Consider the following 12,819-nt stretch of genomic DNA (forward strand, 5'->3'; position numbering starts at 1 on the left):
TGAGAGGGATACACTCTACTGAAGATGAAGGTAGACAGAGATGAACGAGGAAGCATCAAAGAGAGGAAGAGGTCAGAGACAGTACATATGCAATTTAATAGTGCAGGGAGAAAGGGGGGGGGGGGTGATGGCAGATAATAGAAATGAAGGGGGATAAAGCTGGGAAAAAATATCTAAGTTGCTTTGATTCTACATATTATCATGGATTCAACAAGTCCTTGGTGGGTTTCTGGAATTACGTGGCTCCCAAATACATTCGTATAGATCATACATTTCCCATAAATCCGTGATTTGTGCACAGAACTGACTTCTGATAGCATGCTAAATGTGTTCCATAGGGTTCAGATCAGGCGAATTTGGTGACAAAGATATGAACTTAAGTTCACTATCCTGCTCCTCAAATCACTGGAACATATTCTGGCCTTGTGATACAGACAGTTATCCTGCTGGAAGATGCTTTCACCGTCAGGGAAGACATCAGACATTTAAGGAATACAGATAGTCCATAACAATGTTCACAGGTCCACAGCTGTCATGTTGCCTTCAATAACTACTCTAGTTCCCATAGAAGCCCAGCTGAATGTCTGGATAGCATAATAATGTGCCAACTGGCCAGTATCCTTGATGCAATGCAACCATTTTTCTGTACGACTTGAGCATCTGAACCTGACCGTCAGTCTGGTGTCACAAGAAAAGTGATTAATTCGACCGAGGACAGGTTTGCATTGATCCACAATTTAGTCTCAGTAATTCTCTCTCCACTGCAATTGCAGTTCGTGATGTCGGTAGGTCAGCATGCGAACACAGATAGGTTGTCTGCTGTGGGGCCCATATTCAACAATGTATGCTGAACAGTGTGCTTTCAAACATTAGTGCCTTCACTGGTACTGTACTCTGCTATCAGATCGCCACCTATCATACTTTGTGGAGTGGGCAAGCCTCATTCTTCCATGTAATATCAAACATTGGTAATGTCACCTTGCAGTCATCAAGTTTACTTGGATTGCTGACACTGCAATTGTTACCAGATAAGCTATGGCTTGCATCGCTGGGGAACAGATGACCGTCATCTCTGACAGTGTGTGCTGACTCGCTATAATCTTATTCCAACAGGTCTTGAAAAATGTCAAAATACCAATTTAGAGTGAAAGTATAATATAATGGGCTAGATAAAAATATGTACTCTAAGCAGTGGCTACCCACACTTCATCATGGAGCGTGTACATCTACATAGATACTCTGCAAGTGCATCATACGGTGCAGAGTATCTATGTAGATGTCGATGTAGATGTTCCATAATGAGGTGTGGGTAGCCATGACCTTGTCATCTATTAATTCTTTCACCATCTTACAACCACTTTTCATAGATGTTCACAATAGCAACACATGAACAAAGGGACTGCTTTGCCATTTCTGAAATGCTCGTTTTCCAGGGCCGGGTCATAACAAGCTGCCCTTTGTCAACGCCACTTATGTCACAGACTTTCCCATTTGCGACCCATATCTTCACTAGATTGATTCCCCATTCATCTCTGCTCCACTTACTGGCATTTACATTTCTTACCATGTCACATGCCCACAGTCCCACCATGTTGCATTCAATCTCATGGTGGTCATTGGTCATTGCTCCTCACCTACTTTGTTGTGAAATTTCAGATAGTATTAGAGTATTAGAATTGCACTCACAAATCGGTTAGGATATAGAATTAAATGTGAATGCTGTATATTAAGATTTTTTCTGAAAAACCATAATAACAGACCAGGATACCCATTAATGTGCAACAGTCCTTTGTGTTGGGCTTATTGTGAATAACAATAAGGCCATTATTTTATCCATGGCTGTAATTTTCAGCAACTGTATATATTTTTCAGAATAAAATTCAGTCATCTGCTGCAAATAAATTTTTATTGCACTTTACCAGTTTCGACAAATTAATTTGTCATCTTCAGAACCCTTCAAAATTAGGAATATTATAAATCTTTATATCATGGCTGTACATTTCTGTGAAGAGGTCAATTTCTACAGAACATCCCAAAGTAGAGAACTATCCTGTGCTTCCTCCATCCTTGCTTAACACGAAAATTTTGCTTTTATTTGACAAGGGCTACAAAAAGTGAATATTTCAGAGGAATTTTAAATATATAAAAATCCCCAGTTAAATTGAAAAGAAGTATTGAATGATCAACTTGCATTAAAAAACAAACACTGTATTGATTGCATCTCATCTTGTATAAAATGTGAAAATTAGCCAATTCTTTTTATATATTAGAATTATGTGCCATGTTTTTTTTCATATGTATTACATGTAACTTCTTTATATACCTTGGTTATATTTTTTATCTGCTTTTATACATGTTCCTTGCTGCTAGCACAACAGCTTGACACATGCATAGATGTGATTCAGTTATTGTAAATTGACAATCTGTCTTTATAATAATCACGTGCAATAAGCAGAATTCTGGATGTGTCATGGCATTATGCTTCTATGTAGAAAATATTGACTTCTGCTAAAGCACTAAGTTTCTGTAATATACTTCCCTAATTTTGTAGGCTTCTGAAGTTGACAAATTAATTTGTTGAAACAGGTAAAGCCTAATAAAAACGTATTTGCAACTGATAATTGAATTTTATTCTTAAAAAGAATAAGAGCAGTAGTAAATCTTCAACCTTAAAACTTGGATACCATTCACTTCAAATGATCATAAAAATTTAATATTTTTACTGTAATAAATCACACAATTATTTTGTCTCTGTCTTTTCACACCTTCTTTTTGCCCTTATACATGATCTCTTAACCTTAAAAACATTTGATTTACATTATCTTTTCTTTTTAATGTCACCCTAATTATATTTTCTGTGGTAGGTGAATGAAACAAAACAATTATTCTAGTTTATAAATTATTTTTATACATACTTGTTCAAAACTGATAACGGTAGAATTTTTTATATTTCAGGTTTGCTTCTGTGGCCACAATCAGGCAGTTGAAGATGTTGGATATGTCCTCTTCTCATTTTTTAATGTTCTCTGGGCAAGTGTGTATGTTGAAACATGGAAGCGGTACAGTGCAGAGCTTGCATACCGTTGGGGTACTTTGGATCAGCGTGATGAGCTCTTGGTTGAACCTAGGCCTCTGTTTAGTGTGAGTATATTGTAACTGCCAGAATAATGAAAATATTTCATAATTTGAAAGTTATATTATCATCTGTGTTGTCTGAATTATTAGATTTTATGCAGAGGTATTATGAGCTATTGTAATACCATGGTGTCATAAAACTGACACAACACTGTATCTAAAAGTTTTAGTATTAGACATACAGTCATTCCATATATAATCAAATCTTTAAATGCAATAAAAATGTAGTATGTACTAGTCTGATGGAGGAACCACTTTAACATGCGACACAGTATTATAAAAAGCAAGCCATAGTTCTTTTTAAAAATATATATAAGCTCAATATACATTAAATAGAGATGATTTAACATTTTGTGGCTATTCTTGCAATATATAAAAATAGTGTTAAAATATCAAAATTAAAATGTAATGTCAGGTGTTGCTATTGTCGCCTTGTTATTCCAACAGGTCTTGGAAAATGCCAAAATACAATTTACAGTGAAAATAAAATATCGGAAAAATAAAAATATCTATTCACTAAGCACTGGCAGGAGAAAACACATTTAAGTTATGGAAACATAAAAGCTTTCGTAGCCAGTGGCTTGTCCTCCTGGCAGAAGGGTTGGAAGGGAAAGAAAGAGCGATAAAGAAAAAAGACTGGTGAGTTTTAGGAAATAGGAAGAGTTGTGGAAAAGTTGCCCAGACTTTCGTGCTCATCACATCCAATAAGTCTCCCGTCATGTGGTTCTGAGCAACTTTTCCGTTACTTTTTCCCGTTTCCGAAACTTCGCCAGTCCTTTTCCTTCATCTCTCTTTCTTCCCCTTCAACCCTTTTGCCAGAAGAAGAAGCTAATGGCTCCAAAAGCTTGCACATTTCCTTAACTTTTATAGGCATTTTCTACTTCTGCCGCTTAGTGAGTACATTTCTTTATCAATCCAGTTGGATCATATTTTCAGAAATCGATTACCTTCATCACTATAATTAAAACTTGCTAGCTTTCAGAATAATCTTTGTTTTGAGCTAGAACAAAACACACACACACACACATACACACACACACACACACACACACACACACACACACACACTGTATGCCTGTGCATTATACTGGTGTTACAAAAAGTGCCAATGCTGCATTTCGACAGGTGGACTAGGTTGTGTTTGGGGGTTGTGTCATTTGGGATGGGTAGAGGGAGAGAGAGGCAGGGAGAGGGATTGGGGTGAGTGGCTAGTGGTTCAGCGGAGGGGGGGGGGGGGGTCAGCTTGCCAGTTAGGAATGCAGGCAGGAGGAGTGGCAGGTACAGATGCTAGGTATGTGATGCATTGCTGTCAGAGCTGGTGGGGAGCAGAACATGCTGAAGGCGACCTAGGGACATGAATTTGACCCACTAATGAATGACACAACTCTTTGACAAATAATCAGAACTATAGAATGGTTGCATCAGTTGCTCCTCAGACAACTTTTCCACCCGCAGGGTACATTTCATTAGAATCTTCACTGTGACTCAACAGTATGCCACTAGCTTTACCCATTTATAGCTGTTGAACTGCATCAACATAGTTCACAGTGTTAAAACACAATGGCCATCTTCTCCTGTATCCTACAGCGTTCAGATTTCCTGTTTATTCCATTTCAGTTATTAATTTCAAACTAAAAACTGTACTAAAGTGGATAACTTAAACTACACCAGTTATTTGTTGATCATTGTGGATTCCACTTACATGTTTCTCTACGCAACATTGGCAGTACTAATATCTTAGATCTGCGCTGATAAAGTTTACTCAGTATTGAGAGCAAGAAAAATAAACACCAAGTTGTTACCAGGCACTAAATTAACCAAACAAAACTGTATGAATGTAATCAGCATGTAGTAAATGTTCTCAGGGCACACAAAGCAAGGGACACTATAATGAAAAATATTAAATTTAAACTTTACCTGGTTATTGTGATTCTTCAGTTTCTCCTAGCATATTGGTTGATTGAACAATCGACAGGGTGTACTGCCGATTCGTAGTGTCCAACGGGCACAATATTTTGGTGATCAGACATGTTGCCATCGTCAGGTGTGTTGACAAACTTAGCTCTTGAGGGCGCACAGCTGACTTATATCCCCTCCACCTGCAAGCTGTTCCCGCTGCGGACCGAGCCTGCAGCTGCACATTGGTAGTCACGGAATTGCTGACATTAGTGTCTGCGGTAGTGTTGATATAGGTGCTCTGCCCACTCTGGTCACTATATCATTTTGTTTGTTGAGTGTCTTTTCAATTAAACTCATTGCTGGTTCCCAAGCCTTGTTAAGATTATAGTGACAATCTAGGTTGATGAGATCATCCCTTGTGCAAATTTCTATTGTTTCTCTAATGATACTGTCCCAATATTTGAAAGTCTGTGCCAAGATCTTGAAACGTTTGTACTCCATCACGTGATTCGCAGACAAACAGTGCCCAGCAGCCGCTGATCTATTGGGATATATCAGTCAAGTGTGCTTTTGAAGTTCTTGGCAATGAGCATCAACAGTGCACACTGTCTGTGCAATGTATGTCTTTCCACATTGAGAAGATGCAGAGCCTGCCAGATGACGACTCCTGTAGGAAGATCACCACTTCCCCTACAAACAAAGTGGAGAAGACTAGGGCTCTTCTCAGGGATGCAGATTTACCAGAGGGGGTGGCCAAGGAACTGTTACTTAAAGAACCTGTGCCGCCAAGACGTTATGGATTCCCTAAAGTCGACAAAATGGGATACTGTTGCGCCCTGTTGTCAGCAACATTAGGACACCTACAAATTTGCCATCAAAATAGCTGACGGAAATTCTAAGCCCTTATGTGGGTAGATGCCCTCATGACACCCACAATTCTGTGTATTTGTAAAACACGTCAGCAGCTTCCGAGTGAAGCACACAGGTATCCTGGTTAAGTTTTGACATATTGTCATTATTCGCCAGGATGCCTCTACGAGAATCGCTAGAGCTTATTGGTCAGAAATTTGACAAGAAGACCACCGATCGTCTCGGGTATGTCCTGATCTCCCCTTGTTTTCTGTTTAATGGAGAATACTATGAACAAATGGAAGGAGCTGCAAAGGGCAGCCCACTCTCGCCTTTGGCCATGAATTTGTATAAGGAGTGCTTTAAGGAGGCATCATCCAAACAGAAGCCCACGTGTGTGTGTGGGGGGGGGGGGGAGGGGGTTGTTTTTCTCGCCCCCAAACTCGTTGACTTCCTTGCACATTTGAACTCCATACATCCCATTATCAAATTCGCTCTGGAGACCAAAGCAGAAAGAAGATTACCATTTCTGGACATCATGATAAAGATGTCCCCGTGGGCCACAGTGTGTATTGTTGGAAAAAAATACTAACTGGTCTGTATTTGCGTGTAGACAGCTGCCATCACCTTTTGCAGAGCAATGGGGTACCAAAAACACTAGCACACAGGGCATAAACCATCCCAGACTCAGAGTGGCCAAGGAGCCGGAACACCTCAGAACCGTATTTTTAAAAAAAACAACGGGTACTCAGAATGACAAATTAGGTGTGCTCCCTGCCTCACCACACAGTACAACCTGTGGAGACAGAAGAAGTCACAAAGGAAGAGGTAGCCACTGCCTTTATACCATACACCAGCACACTGTCGGGAAAAATTGGACGCATATTGAAGAAATGCTGTGTAAAAACTTTTTCCCACCCACTAAAACATGAGCATTATTAGGAAGCATCCAGGATGATTTCGGTTTGCAGAAGGCCAACATATACCAAATTCCCTGTCAGTGTGAAAAGACAAATGTTGGACAGACAGTGTGCACTGTAGAAAACCATTGCCGACACACACTGGACTGATGTATCCCAACAAGTCAGCAGTGACAGAGCACTGTTTGTTCAAAAATCACACAATGGAATATGAATGTACCAGGATCTTGGCACAGACTTCCAAATAGTGGTACAGTGTCATTAGAGAGGCCATAGGGGGTGAACTCATCAATCAAGATTGTGGCTATATTCTTAAGAAGGGGTAGGAACCATCACTGAGTTTACGTAAAAAGACCTAGCAAACAAAACAATCTTTTTTGCCAGGGTGGAGACAGTACCTACATCAATGCTACCACAGACAATGACACTAGCATGTCCGCGACCACCGACATGCAGCTGCGGACACGGATCATGGAGGGAGTGTCTTACAGGAGGAGAGGATTTAAATCAGCCACATGCCTTCAAGAACTCAGATCATCAGCACACCTGGACATGGCAACATGTCTAATCATTGAAATACTGTGCCTGTTGAACACTGTGAACCAATGGCACACCCATGGACTGTTAGATTTACCTGGTTATTGTTCTAATTTCTTGTAAGAGTATATTGAAAGGCAGGAGTCTGTAAAACAAGTATAGTGTATCATATTAAAATATTATTTTTCTCTTTCAGGGTACTCTTGAAGTAAGTCCTGTGACAGGGCGACTAGAACCAGTATATCCAGCATGGAAAAGGAATGTTTTTCGATACTTTGTCAGTATGCCCATCATACTGCTCTGCCTGGCTGTTGTCTTCATCATTATGATTGTGACACTACAATTCCAGGTACTTCTTTATGTGGAAATCAGCCATATATGGACTACGTACAACTCACCATATACAAGAGATGCTGACTCGCAGACAGGCATAACAAAAAGACTGTCAGAAAATGAGCTTTCAAGCAACAAGGCCTTCATCAGAGATAAAACACACACACACACACACACACACACACACACACACACAAACGCAACTCGCACACACATGACCGCATTGTACGGCTGCTGAGGCCACACTGCAAGCAGCTGCTGAGGCCACACTGCAAGCAGCTGCATATAATGGGAGACGCTACCGGGTGGTGGAAGTGAGGAGGAGGCTGGGGCTGGGGCGAGTGGGGAGCGATAAGCAGGGTGGGGTGGAGTGGGGGTGGTAAGTGCTGCCTTGTGGGAGCATACAGCAGGGACAAAGTGGAGAGAGAGTAGGGCAGCAAGATGCCGTCGGGAGGTTAGATGGTTGGGGGGGGGGGGGGTTAGTGGAAAAGGAGAGAGGTAGAAGGACAGTGGATGTGTTGGTGGAATAGAGGACTATGTAGTGCTGGAATGGGAACAGGGAAGGGGCTAGAGTGTAGGACAAAGACTAATGAAAGTTGAGATCGGGAGGAAGGTTACAGGAGGGTAGAATATATTGCAGAGAGAGTTCCCGTCTGCACAGTTCAGAAAAGCTGTTGTTGATGGGAAGGATCCAGATGACACAGGCTGGAAGCAGTCATTGAAATGAAGAATGTTATGTTGGGTGTCATGCTCACCAATGTGGTGGTACAGCTGTTTCCTGGCCACAGTTAGACAGTGGCCGCTTATACAGACAGACAGATTTTTAGTTGTCATCCCCACGTAGAATGCCGCACAGTGGTTGCTGCTTAGCTTGTAGATCGCATGACTGGTTTCACAGGTAGCCCTGCCTTTGATAGTATAGGTGAAGCTTCTGACCAGACTGGAGTGGGTGGTGGTGAGAGGATGTATGGGACAGGTGTGTTACAGGGATAGGAGCTATAAGGCAGGGGGTTGGGAGCAGATGGGAGAAAACCTTATTTCACAAAGCACCTAGCATCCAGCGCACGTTAGTCTATCGATTATTCACATGACTTTGAAACGCATCCCTGTCGGTTTTTGAACATGTTCTAAGTTCATTTCTGAATGAACCGCAAGTTAATTTGTGAATGTGTGCATAGTGTACATGATATCTCTGTCAGGGGAATCCTTGCCACATGTAGAAACAAACTTTCCTGCAGACATATGGAGCTATACGACCAGAGCGGAGTAAGGTCGAATGGACGAATGCCAACCGCTGTCTGATTGTGTGGTTGATTGGGTTTGCGAATGATGAGCGTTGTTATAATTACTAGCGAAATCCATAGGTTCAGACTACAGGAGTGGAGATGAACGAATAACAGGTAAGGAAGATTACGTATTACGTCCTTGGTGTTTCCAAGAAAATGAAATTTTGACAGAAAATTTTTGGCCAGGTCGCTATACTAGCAAGGGCCAGTTGTACGATACTCGGTTAGCAGCTGCTTTAAGTTCTATTCTGGAAGAAGCGTGGAAAACGCGTTGTACGAACATCTAACTACGCCTAACCGGAGAATAATCGCGGGATAAGTAAACTGGTGTTTCTGGCAGTTAGTGAAATTAAACTGTGAATAAGCTTTGACATTGGCAGGAATAGTTACAGAATTAGTGGTAACAAGACTGTTTGTTAGAACGAGGAAGGAGAAGAAATGGGGACATCACACAAATTATGGAACAATATGACGATTCCAAGTTTGCATAAAAATTTCTTACTACTACTTTTCGATCTCATGCTTGAGAAACTGGAGCGTATGAATGAAGCATGAAACTATTTCCTAATGTAAAGATTTTTGCTTGTAGTAAGTAGGCCTAATAGGCATTTGATATTTGTTTAAATGTGTGTGAAATCTTATGGGACTTAACTGCTAAGGTCATCAGTCCCTAAGCTTACACACTACTTAACCTAAACTATCCTAAGGACAAACACACACACACACACACACACACACACACACACACACACACACACACACACACACACCTCGCTCGGCTAATCCGGCTTGATATTGATACTTGTGAATTATATTTTGTCGTTACAAGAAAGACCGTTTGTGCCTAAACAGTCTCGTTTATTTGGTGTGTGCTACAATTGTTGCAGTATTAGAAAGGCCTTTTTTTATCTATCAAACAGTGACAAAATAGACGTAATCAGATCGGGAAACCACACCAGTCTTGGGTCCTATTTGTATTAACAGATTTTTCAGTATTAGACGACGACATTTCGATTTTTCATGTAGCAAAACGTTTGATGAACTTTTATGAGGTTATAGATTCTTTCACAGAAAGGAAAGCACGCCATGTAAAGCTGATTAGAGAGAAAAAAATTCTAGGACCTAAGGATCGAAGAAATGTGTGTTGTCTTGCTTGTCTTGTGTCTTTACTGGGTTTATGTATCCTATATTCAATTTATTGTCACACAAAGCAGCAAGTTGTTAACTGATAGGGAATAAAGTGTGCAAATTTTCTGAAGTTTTTTTTGTTTTTTAAAGAGGGACAGAATGTCCAACCTGCTGACTGTAAGCAGGAGAGGCACTACAGGACATCTTAATTTCCACTGTCCAGAATATGGTTTGATGGCATCCATTACAAAATATACACGTTTCAATTCCACAGAGCGAAATACAGTGACGTGCAAATGGAAGAATACTGTGTGAAGAGGTGTGGCACTGCACTTTGGCACACTTAACGACCAAATAACATGTCTTACATTTCCTCGAACACATGTGTTTTATGCATCAGACATCTTCAGGAAGATGTGCACTGGAAAATGAACATATTTTTGAAAATTCGATTTTATTATTATTATTATTATTGACATCCTTTCTCAAACGCTCGAGGGAGTGGCGGGGTATTGCCCCAGTTCGGAAATATCGTAGATCTGGGGCTGATGCACAGAGCAGTCTGAGTTATAGTGGGGAAGTGGGTAGTCTCCACGTGAATACAAAACAGATTTCTGTGGCTAGGAGCTATCAAGTGAATTAAAATACATTCACATAATTACGGAAGGCTAAAATGTGTTGTTAGTTGCAGATTTTATTTTATTTCCACCTTTCTGACAGTCAAGCATTAATTGCCTTGCAGAACAATGATGTTATTTTTGTCGGTTTGCTAAAGAAACTTGCATTTTTTAATCTTATCCACTGAGGCAGACAATATATTCTAAACAAAGTGTTTAATTCCACACACTGTTCGCTGCATTACAAGTGCATGTTTTTATCTTATAGCACGTATAGAATTATATCATAATAAAGAACCACACGTGAGATAACACAGCACTGGTGCTGCAAGAAAATTTACATCCCGCAAACCACATTGAAAAGCTTAATCTGGTCATACGAATGTGCACTTTAAATGTGCACATTTTAGTATGTGTAACGAAATTCCGATGCTCTTGGAGTATCCTCTGATGTCTCGTTTCTTTTATGACATAATGTACGATCTTTTAATGTTTCACACGTACAAGCACACAGCCTCCCTACGACATCGTAGCTGCGCAAGCACGGTGGCGCCTATCATGTTGCGCTCTCTGGAAACTGCAGAAATGAACTTATTTCTAACAGATCACAGAAAAACATTCCAAATGGTGGTTTGAAAAGCGTTACCATCAAAGTAAATTTCCTTTCACGCAAGTTGAACTATGTGCGAGAATGTACGATGAATTTCTGAAATCACTGAGCATTTGACTCTCATTTAAAAATCAACTCTTTGGTGACGAGCCATTAGATGAATTTTGAGCCCAGAAGATCAGACATTTATTAAAAATTTTACTGGCACATTTGTGTGATATATCTTAAATTGTAATATGCGCATAAAAGATCAACATTATATGCGAAAGCTTAGCTTCACTTGCAGCGTATTAATCTTCTAGCCCAATATTATATGTGCAAGCTTTGCTTTTCATGTAGCAACACCATGTATAGTAATTTAAACCATTAATTTTTTCAGTTTGTGTGTTCACACTACTTAACACTGACGTCACTATTGGCTGACTACATCACGTGTCCTAAGCTCTGAATACCTGCTGCCATCGGCTGGTGAGATCACGTGACATGAGCTATGACTGGCTTGCAAAAGCGCATCACTGTCTCGATTTCAATGCTTCGGAAAGTAAATTGCGGTGTTTGGTGGAATTCGAATTTATACTTTCGTAAATACAAAAATGTTCAGCGTACCTGTTGCTGCACATGACAGGTCTTTCCAAAACGTGTTTTTTTCCCCTGTGTTTAGTTTTCTAAAGCCCCGGGAAATTCTACGCCCATGTATAAAACCATGACCATTCAAAGGACTGATAAGTTGTACAGTTCCAAGAGAAAATATCCTGTCAGTTAACAGGGAAAAATTATGTTTTCACCCGGGAGATAGTGTATTTTTAACCGGAAAATCCGGGAGAAATCTGGGAATTTTTTTTCCTTGTCCATGTATACACCCTGCCTTTCCATATCAAGAAGCCCCATCCATCATATAGCCTAGCTACTTGTGGCTGTAACATCTGTAGTGATGAGTTGTCAATATCAAACTACAGCAAAGGGCTCACTGAGGCCTTTACAGATTGTAATTACCCTCCCAACCTTGTACAAAATCAGGTCTCTCAAAGTCCCACCGTCCAGTCACAGAGGAGCATTCCCCTCATGACTCAGTACCACTCAGGCCTGGAGCAACTAAATAACATTCTCAGCCAAGGTTTCAACTACCTCTCGCCGACCCCTAAAATGAGGAATGTCCTACCGACTATCCTTCCCACCCCTTCCACAATGGTATTCCACTGCCCACCGAACCCCTTGCCTCATGACTCATATCCCTGAATAGACCTATAAGCAAGACCTGTCCCATACATCCTCCCACCACCACTGACTCCAGTCTGGTCACTAGCATCAGCTATCCCATCAAAGGCAGGGCTACCTGTGAAACTAGTCATGTAATCTACAAGCTAAGCTGCAACCTCTGTGCTGCATTCTACATTTTCATGACAACTTTCAAGCTGTGTGTCCGCATGAATGGCCAAGAGACGCTTGGACCACCCCTTGCTGAGCATGCCGCCCAACACAACATTCTTCTTTCAATGACTGGTTCA

The 12,819-nt window shown here is 40.7% G+C and overlaps 1 protein-coding gene across 1 annotated transcript in view; it reads left to right on the forward strand.

Moving 5' to 3' along the window:
- Positions 1–12,819, forward strand: part of LOC126263661 (anoctamin-8) — a 179,159-nt gene that overhangs the window by 90,804 nt on the left and 75,536 nt on the right. Inside the window, exons 7-8 of the mRNA XM_049960770.1 lie at positions 2,956–3,141; positions 7,537–7,689. Of these exons, the coding sequence (XP_049816727.1) occupies positions 2,956–3,141; positions 7,537–7,689 (339 nt within the window). The remainder of the gene's footprint in view (positions 1–2,955; positions 3,142–7,536; positions 7,690–12,819) is intronic.

Source organism: Schistocerca nitens, chromosome 6, assembly GCF_023898315.1.
Source record: "Schistocerca nitens isolate TAMUIC-IGC-003100 chromosome 6, iqSchNite1.1, whole genome shotgun sequence".
In the NCBI taxonomy this organism is placed as follows: domain Eukaryota; kingdom Metazoa; phylum Arthropoda; class Insecta; order Orthoptera; family Acrididae; genus Schistocerca; species Schistocerca nitens.